Here is a 22,809-nt window from a genome sequence, read left to right as displayed (position 1 = left end):
GTTCATTTAGAACGATCCGATCCGAAACGATTCAGTGACTTGAAATCGATTCAGTAACTTTTTAGCCAAAAATTCTTGTAAGGGAATCAGGTATCAATTAATTATAGATATAAACAAACAAGTAAACAACAATTAATATAAAATGCATTCACATTTTATTTTAATAAGTAGGACTGAACGATTATGACAAAAATGATAGGCTAATTGTTGATTATTCCCTTGAAATTGTAATTGTGATTATTAATTACGATTATCACAACATAGAATGATGTTTTGAATAGTTTGGCCATGGGACCCACATTTCAGCATGGTCATCAAGCCGCGACCCACCTTTTTAGGAATTATAAGCCTATTATAATACATTTGTTTACACAAAAATTGTTGACACACAAGTTCTGTCCCCCTTTACTTAACTATTTTTTTTTTTAAGAATATGACAAATACTGATAGACAGTAGGCACTGCGAGGTTAAGCTAATAAATAGCAGTCCCAAACTAGTTTTTGTTAATACAATCTTGGTATGAGCCACCACAGTCATATAAAAATATACAAAACCAGTAAGTGGCATTTTGTTATGGAAACAAACAACAATTAGGCTACCATGGTGATACACAATACTTAGAAGAACTGGTAAAGAAACATGGAAACTGCTCCTGATAAATAGCAACACACATGACGTACCAATAACGTAATTTATTGGTATTTTACTTTTATTTCTTAACTTACTAATTTACGACGTTGCATGCTCGTATTTCTTTTGCGCTTTAGTGATGTTATACAGCGCGCTCCGGCGCATTTGCGCGTGCAATTGAAGAGTGCGCGCTACTGCAGTATAGTGGCTGAGAGACAGGAAAGTCCGTTTTTCTGAGGTGAGAGACTTTGCGCTGCTTGTTGTCTTTGCGCTGCTGCTGGCGCGTCACGCATGGCGACGACGACACAGATAGGCAGACTGAATCGAGTAACGTTTAACGCCTTTATCATTAAAAGTGCAAAGAAAAAACATCCATATAAAGTCTAACGTGCTTAAATCCAATGCGCTATTTCCTAGTATCGATACAATCGATTCATTACCTTTTAAAACGATATTAGATCGATATATGTCGTCCGGAAGGCCAACTTGCCGAGCACAGATCGATCCAGTTGGATCGTAGGAATATAAATCGATACATCGATGTAGTTGATGAATTGTTACACCCCTAATTTTAATGAATAATCATGAATTTCCTTAGAAAGAAAAACATTACACAGGTAGATATTCATGAGAATGGCAAAATGTATGGACTTTTTTCTAATTATATTATTCATATCCCAAGTACACTTTCATAGAAGGCCATGAGGGACATGACAAAATAGGTGGTGTCAACTGAAAAAAAACAAGATAATTTATAATATAAAGATAATATGTATGTAATTATTTTTAAACTTTATTAAAGGGAACATTTCAATTGATACAAAAAGCTTTTTATTTGGTGACCCAATAGGTAAAATACACTTAAACATTTTTAGTATAAATACTCCAGTATTTTGTGCTGGAGAAGCACCACACATGAGCGATTGCTGCACACACCCTGCATTTGTAAGCAGCAACTCAAGGAGAATTACACTGTTGTGGATAACACCTTCAATTCCAAAATACTCCTCAAAAAGTTCAAACATATTTAAAGATTTCACTCTCAGACTCATTTTGATACATTGACTGCACAATGGTGCCTGTCATCAAAACCCGTGGTGTCTTATATCTTTTGGTTCGAGCTGAAATGCATGTTTTAGGTCGCAAAATGTGACAATTTAGTAGCAGTCTAGAGCCCTGTATAGTGCTGTATTTCTGCTTTTACATGAACTACTGTCAGAGAGCAAATCTTTTTGTTTTTTTGCATTGATCTGAACTGACAAATAACACATTCCTGTTGGTTGAACACAACCTAATAGATATCAATCAATCAACAAAGTGTCCTGTGCTCACCTCACACCGGCTATAGGACTGTATGGATCTTCATGTGCAGCTTCAGGTGAGTTTTAGTAGAGAAACTCATCCCGCACTGATCACACGTGTGCAGCTTCTCTCCAGTGTGAATCCTCTCATGTGTTTTCAGAGATGATGACTGACTGAATCTCTTGTCACAGTGTGAACACTTGTAAGGTTTTTCTCCAGTGTGAATTCTCTGGTGCAGTTTTAAACTGTTCGCTGCAGTAAAAGTCTTCTCACACTCAAAGCACATGTACTCTCTCACACCAGTGTGAATTTTCTCATGTTTATGTAAAGTTTGAACCTGTGAAAAACTCTTTCCACACACAGAACATGAATACGGCTTCTCCTTCATATGAACTCTCAGGTGTTTCTTCAGGTCTGATGCCCTAAGAAATGTTTTGCAACATTGATCACATGTGAACGGCTTCTCTCCGGTGTGGATCCTCATGTGAACGTCAAGAGAATGTTTGTATGTGAAATTGTTTCCACACTGATGGCATACATACGGCTTCTCTCCAGTGTGGATCTTCATGTGTTGCTTCAGGTCACTTTTAAAAGAGAAACTCTTCCCACACTGATCACACGTGTGCGGCTTCTCTCCAGTGTGGATACTCTCGTGTGTTTTCAGATGTGATGACCGACTGAATCTCTTGTCACAGTGTGAACACTTGTAAGGTTTTTCTCCAGTGTGGATCCTCAAGTGTATCTTCAGGTCACTTTTAAAAGAGAAACTCTTCCCACACTGATCACACGTGTGCGGCTTCTCTCCAGTGTGGATCCTCTCGTGTGTTTTCAAACTTTCTGATCGACTGAATCTCTTGTCACAGTGTGAACACTTGTAAGGTTTTTCTCCAGTGTGAATCCTCTGGTGCCGTTTTAACTTGTCCGCTGTAGTAAAAGTCTTCTCACACTCAAAGCACATGTACTCTCTCACACCAGTGTGGATTTTCTGATGTTTATGTAAATTTTGCAGCAGCGAAAAACTCTTTCCACACACAGAACATGAATGCGGCTTCTCCTTCGTATGAACTGTCAGGTGTGTCTTCAGGTGTGATGCACTAAGAAATGTTTTGCTGCATTGATCACATGAGAACGGCTTCTCTCCGGTGTGGATCCTCTTGTGTTTGGTCAGATGTTGGTTTTGTGTGAAACTCTTCCCACACTGATCACATGTGAACGGCTTCTCTCCAGTGTGAACTCTCATGTGTCGCTCAAGATTTTGTTTGGTTGTGTAACTCTTTCCACACTGAGTGCAGGTTGTAGATTTCTTGGCTCTTCTTTTCTTTAAAAATGTATTTTTTGTCTTTGAGCGACTCAAAGGTTTTCCTCCAGGTTTGACATGATGTTCCTCCTTCACTTCACTCAGTTCTTCACTCTCCTCCTCCACTTCACTCAGTTCTTCACTCTCCTCCTCCACTTCACTCAGTTCTTCACTCTCCTCCTCCACTTCACTCAGTTCTTCACTCTCCTCCTCCACTTCACTCAGTTCTTCACTCTCCTCCTTCACTTCACTCAGTTCTTCTCTCTCCTCCTTCACTTCACTCAGTTCTTCACTCTCCTCTTTCACTTCAATCAGTTCTTCTCTCTCCTCCTTCACTTCACTCAGTTCTTCTCTCTCCTCCTTCACTTCACTCAGTTCTTCACTCTCCTCCTTCACTTCAATCAGTTCTTCTCTCTCCTCCTTCACTTCACTCAGTTCTTCTCTCTCCTCCTTCACTTCACTCAGTTCTTCTCTCTCCTCCTTCACTTCCATCAGGTCTGACACGAAAGAAACAATTATTACATTTAATTTTTAGTACATCAAAATATTTATCTTCAAAGAGAGCAATATAAAGTGAAAGGACATGAAAGTGAGCTCTGATGTAATGGTAGAAAGTAGACAACTGTTATAAAATATGATAATTTCATGCCTTTTTTATAAATTGATTATATGTCCTTGAAACTTTCCATGAATGAGGTAAATTTATCTTCCAATTATTATTTTTTAAAACATTATAGGCACAAATCCCATGTTTCTTTAGCAAGAACTATTAAATATATTTGATCAATGACAATTATCTAGCATGATATTAACATTAAAATGTACAATACTGCCATATTTTGACACCAACTTTGAGATTGATATTTATTTTACTAAAACGTTTTAATTATTAATGGCCGATTAGTCTGGCGATTATTTTATCGATTAGTTTAGATTACTAATTGGAATTAATTATCCTGCCTGTTATTCGCATATCTCTCGAACTGTTAGTCCGATGGATTTCAAAATCGACAGGGGCCTCATGTATCAATCTTGCGTACGCACAAAAACTATGCCAGCTTTCACGCTCACGGTTGGATGTACTAACAGTGAAATTAACGTGAGAATGTGCGTTCCTCCACGCCAATTTCATGTCTGGCGTACGTACATTTCTCATTGTTTTTGTCCGTTGGCGACTCTTGCAGGCAATTAAGTGAAGTTGCAAACATTACACAACGAATTGTTCTACAAGTGTATCGCACCACCACCTGTGGGAAGCATTGCTATTAATTTGCGGTTTATAAAATAATTGACATATATTGTAACACGAGCCTTATGGGAATATTCTATCAATTATGCAATTAAGTAAGAACATATAAAAGCATATGCAAATTGATACAACCTGAAGTCTATAAATAAAATAAAATAATATCAAATATAACATAATATTAATAAACATATTAAATATTAATTTATATATATATATATATAATGAATAATAATATATTTAATATATAATAATATAATATATATAAAATAATAATAATAATAATAATAATAATAATAATAATAATACAGCATTGACGGCATCAGCCAAACTCTCCCGCTCATTTTTTTTCCTTTTGTTATTAATTCCGGAGGACAAAGTTCCAAATAAAATATTTTTTCTCGTTTCTACCTCCGATAGTAGCACCTCCAATTCACTTTCTGTAAAGTTTCGTTTCTTGCCGCTTGCTTTAGCCATTTTCTTACTTCTTTCTTTTGCCAAAGTGGACTCATTACCATATTTAAATTGACTTAATTAAGGGAGGAGACTGGGTGGGGCGTTGTGCTCGTGCATGTGCGCTCAATTTTACGTTAATTGGGATGTACAAAGAGAATATGCATGGGATCCTTCGTACGCAGAAATTCGTACATCTGTTTTTTTTTTGTGCGTACGCACATTTACAGCTTTGTCTGTACGCAATGTTTTAGTATGAATTCAACGCAAGTCTTTGTACATGAGGCCCCAGGTGTCTTGCTACGGGCACGAGTAAGTGCAGTGCCAAGTTTGACGTTGTTTGGATGAGAAATGCAAAAGATATTGTTAAATATATCGGTAAAAGAAGCACTTAGAAGGTTGTGCTTTAAAAAAAATTAACATTCTGACATAAACACTCTGTCAGCTACACTGTTTACTTCTGAATATTATAGTATAAACGTGATAAATCTATTTTGATTAATTTGAGTAAAAAATGTGTTTTCTTTACCAAAAAAAGTGCAGGGCTCCAGACTAACTTTTTTACTAGGAGCGCTGTAGCCCCTGACTGAATATTTTAGGAGCGCAAGCACAAAATTTAGGGGCACACCAGCTTGCAATGCAATTATAAAAATGTCCCCCGTCTGTAATAATGACAAATTCTTTAATAATAAATAGACTTAACGTTCAGATATTACAATGTGCAGTTTTCATTTAAGTTCACAGGGCTCCAGACTAACATCTGAGGGCAGCAGCACCGGAGACACTGAGTTCTACAAAAAAATCTGCTAGCACTGGGGCTGACAATAAAGCACTAAGTTTAATTTAGGGTGTAGATGAAATTAACTTTATTATCATTCATAATGTCTTAATATTAATTAAAAAGCAAAACGAGTGAAAAAATTGATATTAGGGAGTCAAAATAGCCAATAAGCATCCTACTGTTTACAATGGCATTTATTTATTTATTTTTAAATAAGTGATTTAAAAAAAAAAGAGTTTTCCTACATCTTAAATTGTTTAGTTTTAGGACAATCTTTGAAGGATGAACAAAAAATGTGTTGGTCATCACATTAAAAATAACATTTATATATGATATTATAGTTTTGAAGTGCTGGAAAAAGATGTGTAGGCTAGTACTTGTAAGTGTTTGACTATTTCTGTCACAATACCATAGTTATGGTTAGAGTTACTACATTAGCCTAAATCCATGGTGAATGTTGCTGATTTGTGGACTGAAAGCCTTCTGTAAGTGTTTATCCTGGTTTCCACGTCAGCGCTGTTTGATCTGATATCTATGGTTTATAACAGAACTCTGAGCCGAATCGGAATGTTTCTCACTGGATCTCGCAGCGATGATGTTGTTAATTCTGGGGCGAATTCAATGGATTTCTTTTCTGGATCTCGTAGTAACAGTGTCTCGAAATCGGCCCGCGACTGACAAGTTCGGGGCGCTGCGCTGTCTATTATTGGTCCGAACTATTAAACAGTCCGTGAAGCATAAATAAGTAGCGCATTTTCGTTCCGCTTTCATTCTGTTTGCATTCGCTGCTCGGCAACGTTGTGGTCGCGCCAGCGCGACCTAAATAAATATTTGGTCGCACCGGCAGAAAAAATGGTCGCAAAATGCGACCAATTGGTCGCAGTCTGGAGCCCTGAAGTGGCAAGATGAAAACCACTATTTTCTGTTTCAATAAAAAATTCAAATCCAGATTTAGATTTTCAAAGACAGATTATTTTTTCCCAAAAATGCAATAAATTCATGACACTTTTTTTTTCAAAATGCAATTAATCCATTGAATCAATATAAAAGTAATTTTTCATATTGAAACTGTTGAAAATACACAACAAAGTAAGTTGATCCACATGACAGCCTCTCAACTCGGTCAATACTAATATTATATACAGGCACATACTGGACTAAACATTAGCTACATTCAATCAGCCATCGCTAAGAAATACCTCCTGAACTTTTTTGACGGGATCAGCTGTAAAATGGCTTGGTCCTGCTCGGTTTTCGTTGACTTTGAGTACAAGAATTGAAAGTTTTTTAAAAGATCCCCTGGGGTCAACGTGTCAGCGTGACAGAAGTTTGATGCTGTCATGTTAGAACAAGCAACAGTCGGCATTTTTCCTCCTCGCGAGTGCCTCATCTTCTTAATCTCCTCACGTAAATGATTAGATTTCGATGGCTTACGTTTCTTCCCTACGGCAGAAACCACCACAGGTTCATCAATGCCGTCAAATGTATTCATTTTTTTTGTTTGTTTGTTTGTTGATCAAAAAGTACAAAGTAGATAAGGAAAACTAGGATGCCGGGTGTATTCAAAGCGCCGCTGTCACTGTTTACAAAGCGTGGAATGGTGCGCTGTGATTGGTTGAGTGGATTTATCACATTCTGCAGAGAAAGGAGACTGGCGTTTGTCGCGGTTTGGAAAGAAAGGGAGAAAACATGACAGAATAACACGGCGGATATGATATCACATTTCAAGTAAGATTAAAAATTGACTTTTCAATACCGACCCTATACAATACTGATTTTTGCGGGAACTCAATTTTTTTTTTAAATGGCGTTTTTCGCGTTTTGGAACCAAACTCTTCATTTTATTCACCTGCCAATGATAATTAATTAATGACTAATTGGCCAATTTAATCCATTCTGCAATGTGTCGGTCTCCCACGTGTGTGTGGCGAGCTGTACCTCAGGGAACGGTGCAAAAAAAAAAAGAAGCCAGAAACACAAGCTCAAGTGAATAACCCTGTGAGAAATAACACAAACATTTATCATTCGAGTGGAGTGGATTGCTTATATATATTTTTTTTATTATTATTATTTGTTATACCGGTATGTTAAATTTATGTTTGTGAAAAAGTTGCTGCAGAGTTTGACTTCATTACACGACCGTCGCAGTGGTTGTAGAAATTTCACAAGCTCAAAGTGTAGAGCGGCCGCAGCTTTAACTAGTTTTAAATTAACCATTTTTATTATCAGTATCTGTGTCCTACGTGTTTCAATCAACCCTGTTACTCCTGATATAATTGTCCTCCTTTTAAAAACTGAGAATTTCTTAAAACTGTGACACTCAGGAAGTGACATCATCTGGCCTCTTTCTAAAGCATGATGGGAAGACAAGAAAATAATCTCAATCTTTACACAAACTGTAGCATTGACTGTATTCATCAACCCTGTTACCAAAGTTACTGTAAAAAGAATCTCTATAACTATGAATAACTTGTATGATATTTGACAAATACAACTTTATCAGTAACTTGGTGTTTACTGATTATTCCTAAAAAAAATAATTGTTTTAACTATGTTGAAAATGACTAAAATTCTGGTAACGTTGCTGCAAATTGGAAACCAGATATAAAATAAATGTAAAATAGTATTTAGCTTGATCTAATATTGATAATCAATATAAAAATGTCTCAAACCTCCCTTTACTGACCATTTGTTGAAGAAAACCCAGAACATTCTGTACCGTTTCATAGTTAAACTGTTTATCTAAATGTGATGAAGTGCTTGAATGTTTCTAACATGAATGTTCTTCAGCATCATGAATGAATGAAGAATAAACACCAACCTCTTTGTTCTTCAGGATCTTCAGTGTGTTTCATTCTGCAGGGTTCTAGATCACTCATGTTCTCACTGTCCTCTTTAATAAACTCAGTCTTTGCAGATTTCAGCTCTTCCTGATGCTCTGATGCTCGTCTTCACTTGTAGCTGATGGGAGTTTACAGTATTTATTGCTGAATTACTGTGGGAGGAGCTTCACTGATGATGTCATTGCAGTGGGAGGAGCTTCACTGATGATGAATTCCAGAGTTGGGGGAGCTGATCTGCCAAAATCAAAAGTATCAATTACTGAGATTGTTTTTATAATAAATGACACTTCTAAGTGTAGCTGGTGCGGTCTGCACTTCGCCGACTACTGCGTTGTGTTCTGGTGTCAGTCTCTCTCAGTCAAGTAGAATGCAGACTCAGTATTTAATCGCATTCAAAAATCAGAAAATAAAACACAGAAAAATGACCATGAAAAATAAACATATCGCATTAGGCTTGTGTATATCATGTGTATCTGTCATATTGTGTGTTATTTCTGTTATTAACTATGGATAATAACGTTTTAACGTTATACGTAATAACATTAATGTTTTACATTAACATTATGCAACATGAAATAAACCATCTTCCTTTCAAAAGTTAGCACACACAACATGCATGAAGCAAAATGTACATGCTTTACATCTGGGCTGTTCAGTGCCATTGAACACCAATCAATACAAGAAAACTTTTAAATGAACACATTATTTTAAACCAGGTATTGAAAGTACATACCTGTCCTGTACAATTTCAAAGAGAGAAAAAGTTCAGGATTCTATCTCCATTCAGAATCAGCCTAACATAAGAAAAGGGACAACTGAAACATGTGGGTTGCATTAAAAGACGATAGACGAGCGCTAGCACACAGCAATACCATGAGGTTAGCTATGTTAGCAATTTCTTAAGCACTCAAAACAGCAGTTCTCCACACATCTCGACTAAATGTATGTGCACTCATCATAAAATGCACGTACAAGTTACGATGTGCACTAAGTTACAACCGGTATATTTCAAACTTACATCGCACTGATGTGAACACCTACCCCTCTCGGTCCAGTAGAATGCATAGTCTGAGAAACGAACGCGAAAATTCAATATGACCACCACTCTAGCCTCTATCCAATAGAGGGCGCACTTACACAACAAACAACTCTCCCAATACCCATGAAATGACTGAACAATACAAGACTCAAATAAAACTCACATACCCACAAAATATTTGTCATTCTTTAACCTGTTAAATAAGCATTTATGTCTGTCTATCTATTCATCCTACAGTAACTGGTGCCAATTCATTAATTATTTTGAACATTTTTTATCGCTAATCCTAACATTATTCTGCTTCTTCATTAAAATCCAGGGCCCGTATTCATAAAGATTCTAAGAATCCTCTCAGAAAACTCTTAATTTAGCTTAAAAACTTTTACGTAGGAATTAGCTTAAGAGCAATTCAGGACCGATCTGAGAGCAACTCTGAGTAAGGAAAAGACAAAAACTTTCATCTTAGTGAGGAGGCGGGGTTGACCCCGTTGCTATGTATGACACAATCTTTTGAAGACTGTGATTGGTTGGTTGTCCAAGAAGGGGAAAAAAAAGTGATTTTAAGTATAGGGTCTATTCTAAGCCTTCACTTTGAAATTACATGCGTAATTTTTCCTATTTGACTGTTCTCACACACACACTACACACACTATAAATCCTTTTTTTTATTAATTAATTTTGTTAATTTCCTATAAGGTATTTGCTTGGCTTAGAATGATAAAAATTGTTCCACTCTTTCCAATTACACTGATTTTTGTCATGTCTATTTAAGTGGTGGTTTGAATGTTGGTTTTAATGTATCAAACATGGCGCTATGGCATTTCTGCGCTGTGTTGGAGATATTAGCATGTCTCTAAAAAGATCTGTCACAAACATGATCCCTGCACGATCTAATCTATAGCGTCTTATTAACTCACTGTCATCCATTGTCTGCAACACATTTCTTCTCCCTCTTTGTCTTTCTGACATTTTCTCCTATGCGAAAGAAACTCTTAAGACCTCTTTTAAGGTTTAAGATGCTTTCTGAATTACTTTTTTTCTTTACTAGGATTTTTTAAGAGTAAACACCCACATTTCTAAGAATTTTCTTAGAATTTTGTCACTAGGAGCAACTCTTTGCATTAAGATTCTTTAATAATACGGGCCCAGGTATCTAGAATATAGAAAATAATATAAATAATTTAAATTCTTCCAAATATAAATAATGGTAAGAAAAACAGTTAAATCATAAACACAGAAATAAAGGTACATATAGTAGCCAACAAATCCCCTCAGTCTGTTGACACCAATGAAATGAGCTTTAAGTGTCAATTTACAGGAGATCTGAAGACATCAGGGCCCGTATCCCTAAAGAATTTTTGTGCAAAAAGTGGCTCCTAGTGGCCAAATTCTAAGAAAATTCTCAGAGTCATGATGTTTTCTTAGAATTTCCCCTAAAAGTGACACGAAAATCCCAGTTAATATAAAAGCTATTCCTCAAGATTCCTAGCGCTTAAAAGGGCTCCTAAGGCGAGATCTGCTAAGAGCAGGGAAGAGGACTTTTAGTGGCTTAGGTGTTCCCCTAAGCAGCTGCACAAAATGGCCAACAGAGGAGGCAGGAGAGATGTCCTGCAAACACTGGATGACAGGGAATTATTGAGACGCTACAGATTGGATCGTGCAGGAATCATGTTTGTGGTGGATCTCCTTAGAGATCGTAACATACCTTTATGTTCGTTCACCAACTGGGCCAGCAACAAACCTTGCTCCTCAGTCCAGTTCGGCTTGCGATTCCTTTTTTTCTCCATTTTCTGTGTTTGTAGGATATTTGTTAACAAGCCTTCATAAATAGACCAGCCAGCAATCACAGACATTGATAAAAGCTGAGCCGTGTTACCCTCGTTAAGACCACACTGAGTTGTAACGTTGCAATTTCTACTTCATTAAGGACAGCCCCTTGAGATAGGCCATCTTGTTTTCAATGGGGTCCATATGGGAGTAAAAGTACAAAATATGCCAGCTAGGATATTAATATGAGCAAATAAGACATGAATCATTATTTGAACAGGGTGTAATGAGCTTAAGTTTTCACATATTTTAGATTCTAATGTTAGGCTATAACCCCTACAGCTTACTATTCATTTTCCAGATATTTTCTTGAATGTGAAATATTATTTACAATTACAGTCTGCATAAGATTAGAGTGTATAATTATGTTTATTGATTTGAGGGGACATCCTTTGCTCATTATCACCAAAAGTTCATTTTCATCAAACTTGTAGGATCAACCAATCACGGCTTTTGAAATGATGACCATACCTAGCAACGGGGTCAACCACACCTCCTCACTAAGATAGGATTTTCCATCCATTCCTTGCTCAGAGTTCACTGAAAATGTTCTGGAATCACTTCTAAGCTAAAACTCCTGGCAAGGAATTTTTAGGTTAAGTTAGGAGCTCTCTGAGAGGATTCTCAGAATCTTTAGGGATACGGGCCCTGCATAATAAATGAGGTGAAAACAGGAACTATTGTCATGAAATAACGAGTGTTTTCAGCAGATCTGTTAATATTGATGAGCCTCAGACTATCAACACTCATTCAACAAGCCATTCAGGATCATCAGCAGATCATCTCACTTTATTCTAAATGTGTTTAACCGTTAAAAACAGATTGAGTAAATGATAAAGGATATAAAAGCCTGTGAAAACTGCTCTATTTGAAGAATTGATAAAGTTTGATTTTATGATAATGTTGTTGCAAATTTAAAGTTATTTTTGGTTCAGGTCTCAAAGAAGTTTCTCAGAGTCGAGGTTCCAGGGGCCCGAGATCATCCGAAACAACAGTCGAATATGAAATGTAAATATTAAGCCTCTGGTATGTCTGAAATAAAAGGAAAAACAAAAGATTAACTATTTTCATCTCGTCGGCTATCATAATTTTTAATGAAGATCATGCAATCATGACCATGACCTTGTCACTCAGGCTTCACTAACGTGATTGGTACCATAGACTATAGGCTACCATAGACTGCCATCAAGGCCTCAATGAAGGGGATTATGTGAACAGAAAGGGGGTTCACAATGTAAATGTGCAGCCCAGTTAATATTGGGATTCTTAATATTCCAGGGGCCGTATTCACAAAGCATTTTATCTTACCACTAGGAGTACTCCTAAATCACACTAAAAGATTTTAGCTAGGAGTTTTCTCTTAAAAGTTATTCACAACGCCTTTCAGACCTACTCTTAGTAAAGAAAAATGACAACTCCTAAACTAAGAGTGAGTCTTCGTTGCTATGGAGGACGTCATTACTCATGCACGAGCTTGACTGAAGTGACCACCTTGATTGGCTGATGATTGTAACGCGGGAATGAGTCCAAACACCTCCCCTACGATGATGATTGACAGGTGACAGGTCTGAGAATGCGTGCGCTACACAAGTAGCGCATAAGTAGCGCATCAAACATATGGATTGATGCAATATATTTGCAACATTATTGAATTAATCTGTCACTATATGCCTCTGCCTACATTTGCAAAGAGAAGAACATTTTAATTTGATTCACAATGAAAAGTTACAATTAGTTTACATGCAATGAGTAGCCTAGTTTTGGTTGTTGTTGGTGGTGTTATTGCATCCCTAGTTATGCCTACAATGCTAAATTGTTCCCTCGCGATTGGAAGCTCCTGTAGCCGCCGCGTACGCATTTCAAAACATCGCAACGTGAAATGCCACAAAAAGCGGTTTGTGAATAGGTCTTAGTGAGTTAGGAGTCCTCTCGACTTCTTTTAAGCTGTCCCAGGCTTAGGTGCTACTTTTAGGGTTAAAATGCTTCGTGAATTACTCTTAGTTTATGCACATTATTTGAAAGTGGAAAGTTCCACAATTAAATATCAAGCTCACTGTATTACATACACCTATGCTGATCCTAACAGAACTGCATTTTTCATAGGTGATTATGACATGTTCCTGCAGACAGGTGTTTTATGACCCCATTCCCTGACCCAAACCAGTTACAATGCAGCTCTAGCCAGGACAAGGGCACACAATGAAATTAACTTTGGCTAACTAAAGGGAAGATTTCAGTGTCTGAAAAGTCTGAGGGTTACACACCTGACAGGGCCTGTGACATTGTTGCATGTGCCATATTACACAACACTGCCAAGAAAAGAAAGAAAAAAGCCAGTGGTCAAGTGCCTGCAACAAGAGATATTAGACACATGCCTCATGCAACAAATAAAAAGGAAAAGTTGGCTATACACTGCCCACCTGTAGGCCTATGTCTCCTCTGTGTGTGCAGACTCTTCTGTAGGCCTTTCTGTAGATGTGGAATCTTGCAACTTATATTGCAGCCATAAAGCATACAAGTATAAATTAAGTAAAGTTATTTGTGCACTTGCAGGTAGGCTAGTTCCTCCATATGAGTTATCTGAGAGGGTTTATTCACTGTCCAGTACAATGGAAACAAATGGACATTACAAAGTCTCATACTTTCTTTCCTTTGGAAAAGTTAGAAAATGTCCACTTACTGCACATATTTCAGCCTCCACTTTCTTGGGAACAGATACAGACGTCAGTTCGTGACATCACGGGGTGGTGGTGGCGCAATGGATAAGACACATGCCTTTGGTGTGAGAGACCCGGGTTCGAATCCACTGTGAGACACCAATGTGTCCCTGAGCAAGACACTTAACCCCTAGTTGCTCCAGAGGCGTGCGACCTCTGACATATATAGCAATTGTAAGTCGCTTTGGATAAAAGCGTCAGCTAAATGAATAAATGTAATGTAAATGTAGGTCACGCTTGAAAAATTTCTGTCCTGAAGAAAATGTTCTTTTAGGCTTTTTAATATTAAAACACCCAGGATACGCCCCAGAAATGGGCATTTTAAACGATAAACTGACACAAATACATTTGGATATGTGTATATGGTCCTCCTTCCGCACATTTGTAAACACGTCAAGCGTGACCTTTTCAACGTAATTGCGTATTACGTGACGCCACGAACGCGCATCACAGAACAGAGCAAGGCGAGCATTTGTGCTTATAAAATTTAAACTTTTTTATTTATTTTTTAAATGACCGATCGTTTCGCCCTTATTCATCGTCTGGTATCGTTTAAAGCCCTTTGAAGCTGCACTGAAACTGTCATTTGGACCTTGAACCGTTTGGGTCCCATTGGAGTCCATTATATGGGGAAAAATCCTGGAATGTTTTCATCAAAAACCTTAATTTCTTTTCGACTGAAGAAAGAAAGACATGGACATCTTGGATGACATGGGGGTGAGTAAATTATCAGCAAAAGTTTTTTTTTTAAAGTGAACTAATCCTTTAATAAGAGATTTGAGAAATGCATCAATTTCAATTAAGAAATGTTTTCTCTCTCTCTCTCTCTCTCTCTCTCTCTCTCGTTTTACTTGTCTATTTTCCCACCTGTTCATCGTCACCGTGGAATGGCGTGGGTGGCACCGGCAGTGCAGGAAGCCAGGGCGGAGCAGGCATTGCACGTAAAAGTTTTGAGAGGGAATGCAAAGTTTCTCGGGGGAAGGCAGAAGTTTTACGAGGGAATGCAAAAGATTTGACTTTTTTTTCCTCCCATGCCAAATATTTTTCACCATGTCCCTTTAGGTACTCTGTAGAAATGAGCTTTAAGTGGCCATTCACAGGAGATCTGAAGACATCAGCATAATAAATGAGGTGAAAACAGGAACTATTGTCATGAAATAAAGAGTGTTTTCAGCAGATCTGTTAATATTGATGAGCCTCAGACTATCAACACTCATTCAACAAGCCATTCAGGATCATCAGCAGATCATCTCACTTTATTCTGAGTGTTTGCTGTTAGAAACTCATTATTTGAGTCAGGATACATGATAAAAGCCTGTAAAACTGCTCTATTGAAAGACAATAATACAAAAACATGAATGACACTCAGGTAAATAACTACACCATGTCCATATGAATCTAAACATTGTTTGATTTTCTCAAAGCTGCATTAATTGCAATAAAATTATTAGATCATCATTAGATCAGTTCTCATTAAAGGGTTAATATTAAGTATTTAGAGGTATCTGTTCAATATATTTCAATTTAAACAACGTAATCTGACAAAGATAAATGTCAACAGAGATTAGGTAAAAAAAAAAAAATGGCAACACATCGATTCCCATCAATTCCCCTCACAGATCTCAAACTTTAACTCTTGACTTGACACTCAGTAACAGTTCTCACTCCAAACATCGAGACAATCACACAAACGAACACAAATTCGCTCAGGTCTGAATGAACTCAACTAACGGTACGTTCACACGGGGCGTCAGCGTCAACGCTTCCCATTGACTTTGAATGGGTGACGTCAAGCGTTGCCGAAAAGAATTGTGGATCCGTCGGCGGCGCTTCACTGGCGTTGCTCGCGGCAAAAGTTGAGAATTTTTCAACTTCTGCCGCGAGCAACGCCAGTGAAGCGCCGCAGACGGAAGCGTCAGCCAATCAGGATCGCTCTATGCAAATACAGTAGCCAGGCGGCAGCCAATCACGGCAATGAAGCTTGTTGTTGAGTTCCTGTCTAATTTCATTGGCTGACGCTGCTATGACCATGGCGTCAGTGCCAAACTTCAGCCACTCCTTCCGTCAAGTGTTGACGCTGACGCCCCGTGTGAACGTACCGTTAGACTACAGGGCCGTTGAATGCTTGTATCTGATTGGTTGACGAATGGTTCGCAGTCCCTCGGGCTGGATGCCTTACCTAAAGGCAAGTGTCCAGAGGCTCTGTCTTCAGACAGACAGGAAGTGGCCAGACTGTACTTGTCTTATGTAGTGACACCAGGTCAGGCCTGCCTGGTGGCATTTCAGGTGGCACGTTCCCCTGAATAGTGTCTGGCTGGGGTTCCCTCGGGTTCCCTAGCCACATTCCCTAGAAGGGACCCCTTCTAAGAATGAAGTTGTTGTCCTAGGCCCTTGAGCAGGCCCAGGTAGACCTTTCACTAAACTGTTTATGAAGGTTTTCTGTGGTATCATATAGCTTGGATGAACAATGAGTCCGCACACCAGAAAATGCTCCTTAGCAATTTTAATAGTTGCTCACCAACTTGTGACGTTTCGGGCCCAAGCCCTTCATCAGACAGATCATATAGCTTGGGCTATGACCGTAGGGAGTCCTGTCACTGACAGCCCAGTGTGACCTGAGGGGGTTCTAGCATTCACTGAATTGTTGTTTCTGACAGTTGCCACTGCCTTTGGGTATGCACTCCCCTCAGCATGGCGGAGTGTGTATTTCATTCCCAAAAGCGTCTGTGACATAGTGTCGAGTTCCCTTCGAAAGGGAACGTCTCAGGTTACGACTGTAACCTATGTTCCCTGAGAACAGGGAACGAGACACTACGTCTCCCTGCCATGCCTCGGGGCCTGCCTACCAGTGATGCGCGGGTTGATCCGAAATGAGCGGGTGCCTGCGGTCACCCACGGTTACGAGTCATCCAAAAATATTTTAATGATATTCGGGTCGCGGTCGGTCAGGTCGTTTGAAATAAAGATGCCAATTAAACCTTTGTAATTTATATAGTACTAGACAATTTTCTATGAAATACATAGGCCTACACTTTATTGGCTGAATAACTGACGCGAAGATGACACACGAGCTCAGTCTGCAGGTAGAGATGGAGGCGGCAAGAGAAAAGGTGAAGACTGGGGAGTGGAAGCTCCACAAATAGAAAGAGCAAAGTGTGGGAGACATTTGCAGAAATAATGAAAGTAAGTAATAATGCATCCACGTGGCGAAATAGCCTAAGCCTACTAATACAAGTGGGAAATCCTTATTTACCTTTTGAATGTTGAGCGTTATTAACTTTTGAATAAATTCTAACGCGGGACAAAATGCCCGATTTCCCAACACGTTGAACTGAGCAATGCCATTGTACCATTTTAATATGCTACTTTTAAACGCATATAGCTCAGTAATGTCAGTTTTATGTATTTTCTGAGAGGGGGCGGGATTTTTGTTGGGAAAGTCGGGAGAGAGACGCACACTTCGATTAGACTGGATAAACACATGCAGGCGCAGCATCTTAATTGTTAAGTCAATAAATTAATAAATCAAGCCTTTATTACATAACACTATGCTATATTATACAGCATTCAGAAAAAGAACAGTTTGCGAACAGTTTGCGGTCAGGAAGCGGGTCAGGTACAATTTTTATTTTTATTTTTTTGGTCCGAGTTGCGGGCGGGTTAGTTGAAAACGTCGGTCGGGTGCGGGTTGTTTATACATTGACCCGCGCATCACTGCTGCCTACCAACAGTCCCTTCAGACGATAGGATGTTGTCATGTTTTCAAGGCTCCCTTTTATACATCTAGGTTGCGCGTTAATCAATCAAGCTGATGATTCAAGGGCTGTCGCCGGTCAACATGATTGCCTTGAGTTGATATTTGATTTCAGACACCTGTCACGCCTGAGGCGTTCCCCAAAGCGTATATGATGTAGTGTCTTGTTCCCTGTTCTCAGGGAACATAGGTTACAGTCGTAACCTGAGACGTTCTCATCATCCTCCCATTTTGACTGCTGAAATAGAGCGCATTCGTAACTCTACGTATCTGTCACCAGACACAGCAGCCGGGCTGGTTCGCAAGGTCTGGTTTGACATTCAGCTGAACCTGGCAAGGAGGGGGCATGAAGGAAATCAAGAATTAAGAAAGAATTCATCCGTCATTAAAAAACCCGAAAATGATGATGAATATATTTGTTTGTCTTATAATGCAGAAACAAAAAAAACACAAAAAGCCCACTGATCCCAACAAAAGTACAAACGAAAATCAAGCCAAGGATCACCAGGAAAAAAAAAACTCTGCTAACATGCAGCCCCATGCGCTTGATCTGCCATTTTCAATGTCTAACTTCACAATCAATGTAAATGTGCAGTTTAATTTTAATAAATAAAGTATATAGTCCTATCTATAGTCAATAGAAAATTGAACTGAATATACATAAATAGATAGTCCTGCTGTGCAGGTTTTCGTTACAGCCTATTGTCAATAATAGAAAAATAAAATTACTGAATGAATGAAAACATGAATTAATAAATAAATTAAATAATATTTACGCACATGCTTTTCTGTCTCATTATTGCAACCTCTCTCTGTCTCTCTATCTGTCTATCTAATAACTGCACTAATAACTGCATTAGTCTGCTATCAGTGGCTCAAACCTCCGTTACTAACTCTTAAATTACGTTTTGGAATTAGCAACGAAGGCATGGGAATTGATGTGTAAGAAATTAGTCCTACATATAAGAGCGTTTTAATGACAAAAACTTGACAAACGTCTTGAAATACATCATCTGAACAATGTTTCGAGGTGTGGTAACTGTAGTATAAGCGGAATAATTGACTCCAGGCCGTTGAATTATTAGAAAAATAATGCACACCCATGGTGTAACGGCCACTCCGCTTCGCGACCGCATTACCACCTCAGCTGTATATTATTTTTCTAATAATTCAACAGCCTGTCGTCAATTATTCCTTACATATTCTCCTCCTGCTGCTGCACTAAATGTTTATTTCAGTAGGAAGACGCCAGAAAAGACACACAAGTATCGCTGTGATCGATGAAAACAATACAGAAATGAGTCTGTCACTTAATCAAACTGTATAAAGTGTGTGTGATGGTTGTGTAAATAACACAGCTACCTCAAAATGTGAGTCATTCCATGAAACCGGTACGATTTGGACTTACACATTTTGGGATTTTTTTACCAAAATGTATTACTTTTCTGAACACCCCACAACATTAATTACATATTTAACATCCAGAAAAAACATATTTTCCCACCTCAGGCATCAAATCCCTATTATTATTGGTAATTATTTTAAGATATGGGAACTATTAGTCTTCAACCCTGTTATGGACATTATGGGAGCTCTTTGAATATGATTATAAAATATATTTGTAATGAAATCAACATTTCCCTATTAATCAGATGTCCCTCACACTAATTCAGTAATTGTAAATGTAAAATGTACATATAATTTTACACTTATGCTATACTAAAGCCTGAAATGGGCACTATTTGTGACAGCAACCTCATCATTTTTGATCAAAGATGTGGCTTAACTTCAGAATTTGAACTAAAATCAGTATTCTTATGATTGCTCTGAACATTTCAGACTATGTTCAACAAACATTAAATTACTTATTCATAAACCTAACATTTTTTTTTTATAAAAATGTAGGTGTGACGGTGTTGAGACTAGGGTAACAGGGTTGAAGATGGTAAAGGGGTTGAAGAGACAAATACAGCTTAACATATACATAGATGTTTTTTACTCAAATTCACTGTAAGATTTTCTATAAGCACTGTATTTCATTATGTAACCAAGAAAAACAACAGATATAAATTGCAATATCAACTCAGTTTTATTAACCCGACTGCAGGAAAAACAACAATAACGTAGTATACATTAGAACATTATAAACTGACTGAGTAGGTCATCAAAATAAAACATATTACTTGTGTGCTTTTTTGATGAGTGTGTGTGTTCGAGCATGTGTTTGTATGTTGTTGTTTTTTGCATGTGCGTGCGCTTCGTGGCAAAAAAGTAACGGGGTTGAGTGTGACGGGGTTGTGATTTCTTGCTTGAAAATGGCCAATGCTCTACATGTAGTGAATAACAGGAGAGCACATGGCATGCATGATATTAAGAAATCATATATATTGTTGAAATAACAAAGATCATTTTCACAAGTAATATAATTATATCTTTATTTGATGTAACAGGGTTGAGTCGTTGAGATTGACAACCACAATATCACAATTCTAAATAAGTTATAGTTATAAAAGAAGGTGGTAACTTGCCTGTGTCTACACACAATGTTGTTCAGAAGACTTCTATGATGTCACTTCCTGTTATTGATGTCACATAAGGATCTGTTCATTATTTTTATGGGGGAGAATGATTTGTGTAACGGGGTTGAGGGATTACTGAGGGACGGAACTAAATAATGTGATTTTAATGAATAATCGTGAATTTCCTTAGGAAAAAAACATTACCAGCAAAAAAGCACAGAGAGATATTCATGGGAATGGCAAAATGTATGGACTTTTTTTCTAATTATTTTATTTATATCCCAAGTACACTTTCATAGAAGGCCATGAGGGACATGACAAAATAGGTGGTGTCAACTGAAAAAAAAAAAACAAGATAATTTCTAATATAAAGATAATATGTATGTAATTATTTTTAAACTTTATTAAAGGAAACATTTCAATTGATACAAAAAGCTTTTAAAAATAGATTTTGGTGACCCAATAGGTAAAATACACAAACATTTTTAGTATAAATACACATGAGCGATTGCTGCACATGCGGCCCTGCATTTGTAAGCAGCAACTCAAGGAGAATTACACTGTTGTGGATAACACCTTCAATTCCAAAATACTCCTCAAAAAGGTCAAACATATTTAAAGATTTCACTCTCAGACTCATTTTGATACATTGACTGCACAATGGTGCCTGTCATCAAAACCTGTGGTGTCTTATATCTTTTGGTTCGAGCTGAAATGCATGTTTTAGGTCGCAAAATGTGACAATTTAGTCGTGGTCTAGAGCCCTGTATAGTGCTGTATTTCTGCTTTTACATGAACTACTGTCAGAGAGCAAATTATTATATATTTTTTTGCATTGATCTGAACTGACAAATAACACATTCCTGTTGGTTGAACACAACCTAATAGATATCAATCAATCAACAAAGTGTCCTGTGCTCACCTCACACCGGCTATAGGACTGTATGGATCTTCATGTGCAGCTTCAGGTGAGTTTTAGTAGAGAAACTCATCCCGCACTGATCACACGTGTGCGGCTTCTCTCCAGTGTGGATCCTCTCGTGTGTTTTCAGAGATGATGACTGACTGAATCTCTTGTCACAGTGTGAACACTTGTAAGGTTTTTCTCCAGTGTGAATTCTCTGGTGCAGTTTTAAATGTTGAGCTGTAATAAAAGTCTTCTCACACTCAAAGCACATGTACTCTCTCACACCAGTGTGTATTTTCTCATGTGCATGTAAAGACTGAAGCAGTGAAAAACTCTTTCCACACAGAGAACATGAATGCGGCTTCTCCTTCGTATGAACTCTCAGGTGTTTCTTCAGGGTTGATTCAATAAGAAATGTTTTGCAACATTGATGACATGTGAACGTCTTCTCTCCGGTGTGGATCCTCATGTGAACGTCAAGAGAATGTTTGTATGTGAAATTGTTTCCACACTGATGGCATACATACGGCTTCTCTCCAGTGTGGATCCTCATGTGTCGCTTCAGGTAACTTTTAAAAGAGAAACTCTTCCCACACTGTTCACACATGTGCGGCTTCTCTCCAGTGTGGATCCTCTCATGTGTTTTCAGAGTTGATGACTGACTGAATCTCTTGTCACAGTGTGAACACTTGTAAGGTTTTTCTCCAGTGTGGATCCTCATGTGTCGCTTCAGTTCACTTTTAAAAGAGAAACTCTTCCCACACTGTTCACACGATTGTGTTTTTTCTCCAGTGTGGATACTCTCATGTGTTTTCAGAGATGATGACTGACTGAATCTCTTGTCACAGTGTGAACACTTGTAAGGTTTTTCTCCAGTGTGAATAATCTCGTGTCGTTTTAAACTGTCCGCTGTAGTAAAAGTCTTCTCACACTCAAAGCACATGTACTCTCTCACACCAGTGTGAATTTTCTCATGTTTATGTAAAGTTTGACGCTGTGAAAAACTCTTTCCACACACAGAACATGAATGCGGCTTCTCCTTCGTATGAACTGTCAGGTGTGTCTTCAGGTTTGATGCACTAAGAAATGTTTTGCCGCATTGATCACATGAGAACGGCTTTTCTCCAGTGTGGATCCTCTTGTGTTTGGTCAGATATTGTTTTTGTGCGAAACTCTTTCCGCACTGATCACATGTGAACGGCTTCTCTCCACTGTGAACTCTCATGTGTCGCTCAAGATTATGTTTGGCTGTGTAACTCTTTCCACACTGAGTGCAGGTGAAAGATTTCTTGGCTCTTCTTTTCTTAAATGTCTTTTTAGTCTTTGAGCGACTCAAAGGTTTTTCTCCAGGTTTGACATGATGTTCCTCCTCCACTTCACTCAGTTCTTCTCTCTCCTCCTTCACTTCCATCAGGTCTGACACGAAAGAAACAATTATTACATTTAATTTTTAGTACATCAAAATATTTCTCTTCAAAGAGAGCAATATAAAG

At 38.1% G+C, this 22,809-nt stretch overlaps 1 protein-coding gene across 1 annotated transcript; it reads right to left on the bottom strand.

Moving 5' to 3' along the window:
• Positions 1-1,446: 1,446 nt before the first annotated feature.
• On the bottom strand, positions 1,447-9,623 carry LOC311305746 (uncharacterized protein). The gene is made up of 3 exons (XM_084433573.1): positions 9,595-9,623; positions 8,532-8,787; positions 1,447-3,727 (listed from the first exon to the last, which is right to left on the bottom strand). The coding sequence occupies exons 2-3, from the start codon at positions 8,587-8,589 to the stop codon at positions 1,974-1,976; spliced, it is 1,812 nt and encodes a 603-aa protein (XP_084289699.1). The 5' UTR covers positions 8,590-8,787; positions 9,595-9,623; the 3' UTR covers positions 1,447-1,973.
• Positions 9,624-22,809: the final 13,186 nt, after the last annotated feature.

Source organism: Rutilus rutilus (assembly GCF_951802725.1).
Source record: "Rutilus rutilus genome assembly, chromosome: 1".
In the NCBI taxonomy this organism is placed as follows: domain Eukaryota; kingdom Metazoa; phylum Chordata; class Actinopteri; order Cypriniformes; family Leuciscidae; genus Rutilus; species Rutilus rutilus.
Note: the sequence above shows the minus strand (reverse complement) of the source record. Positions and strands in the feature narration are given on the sequence as shown.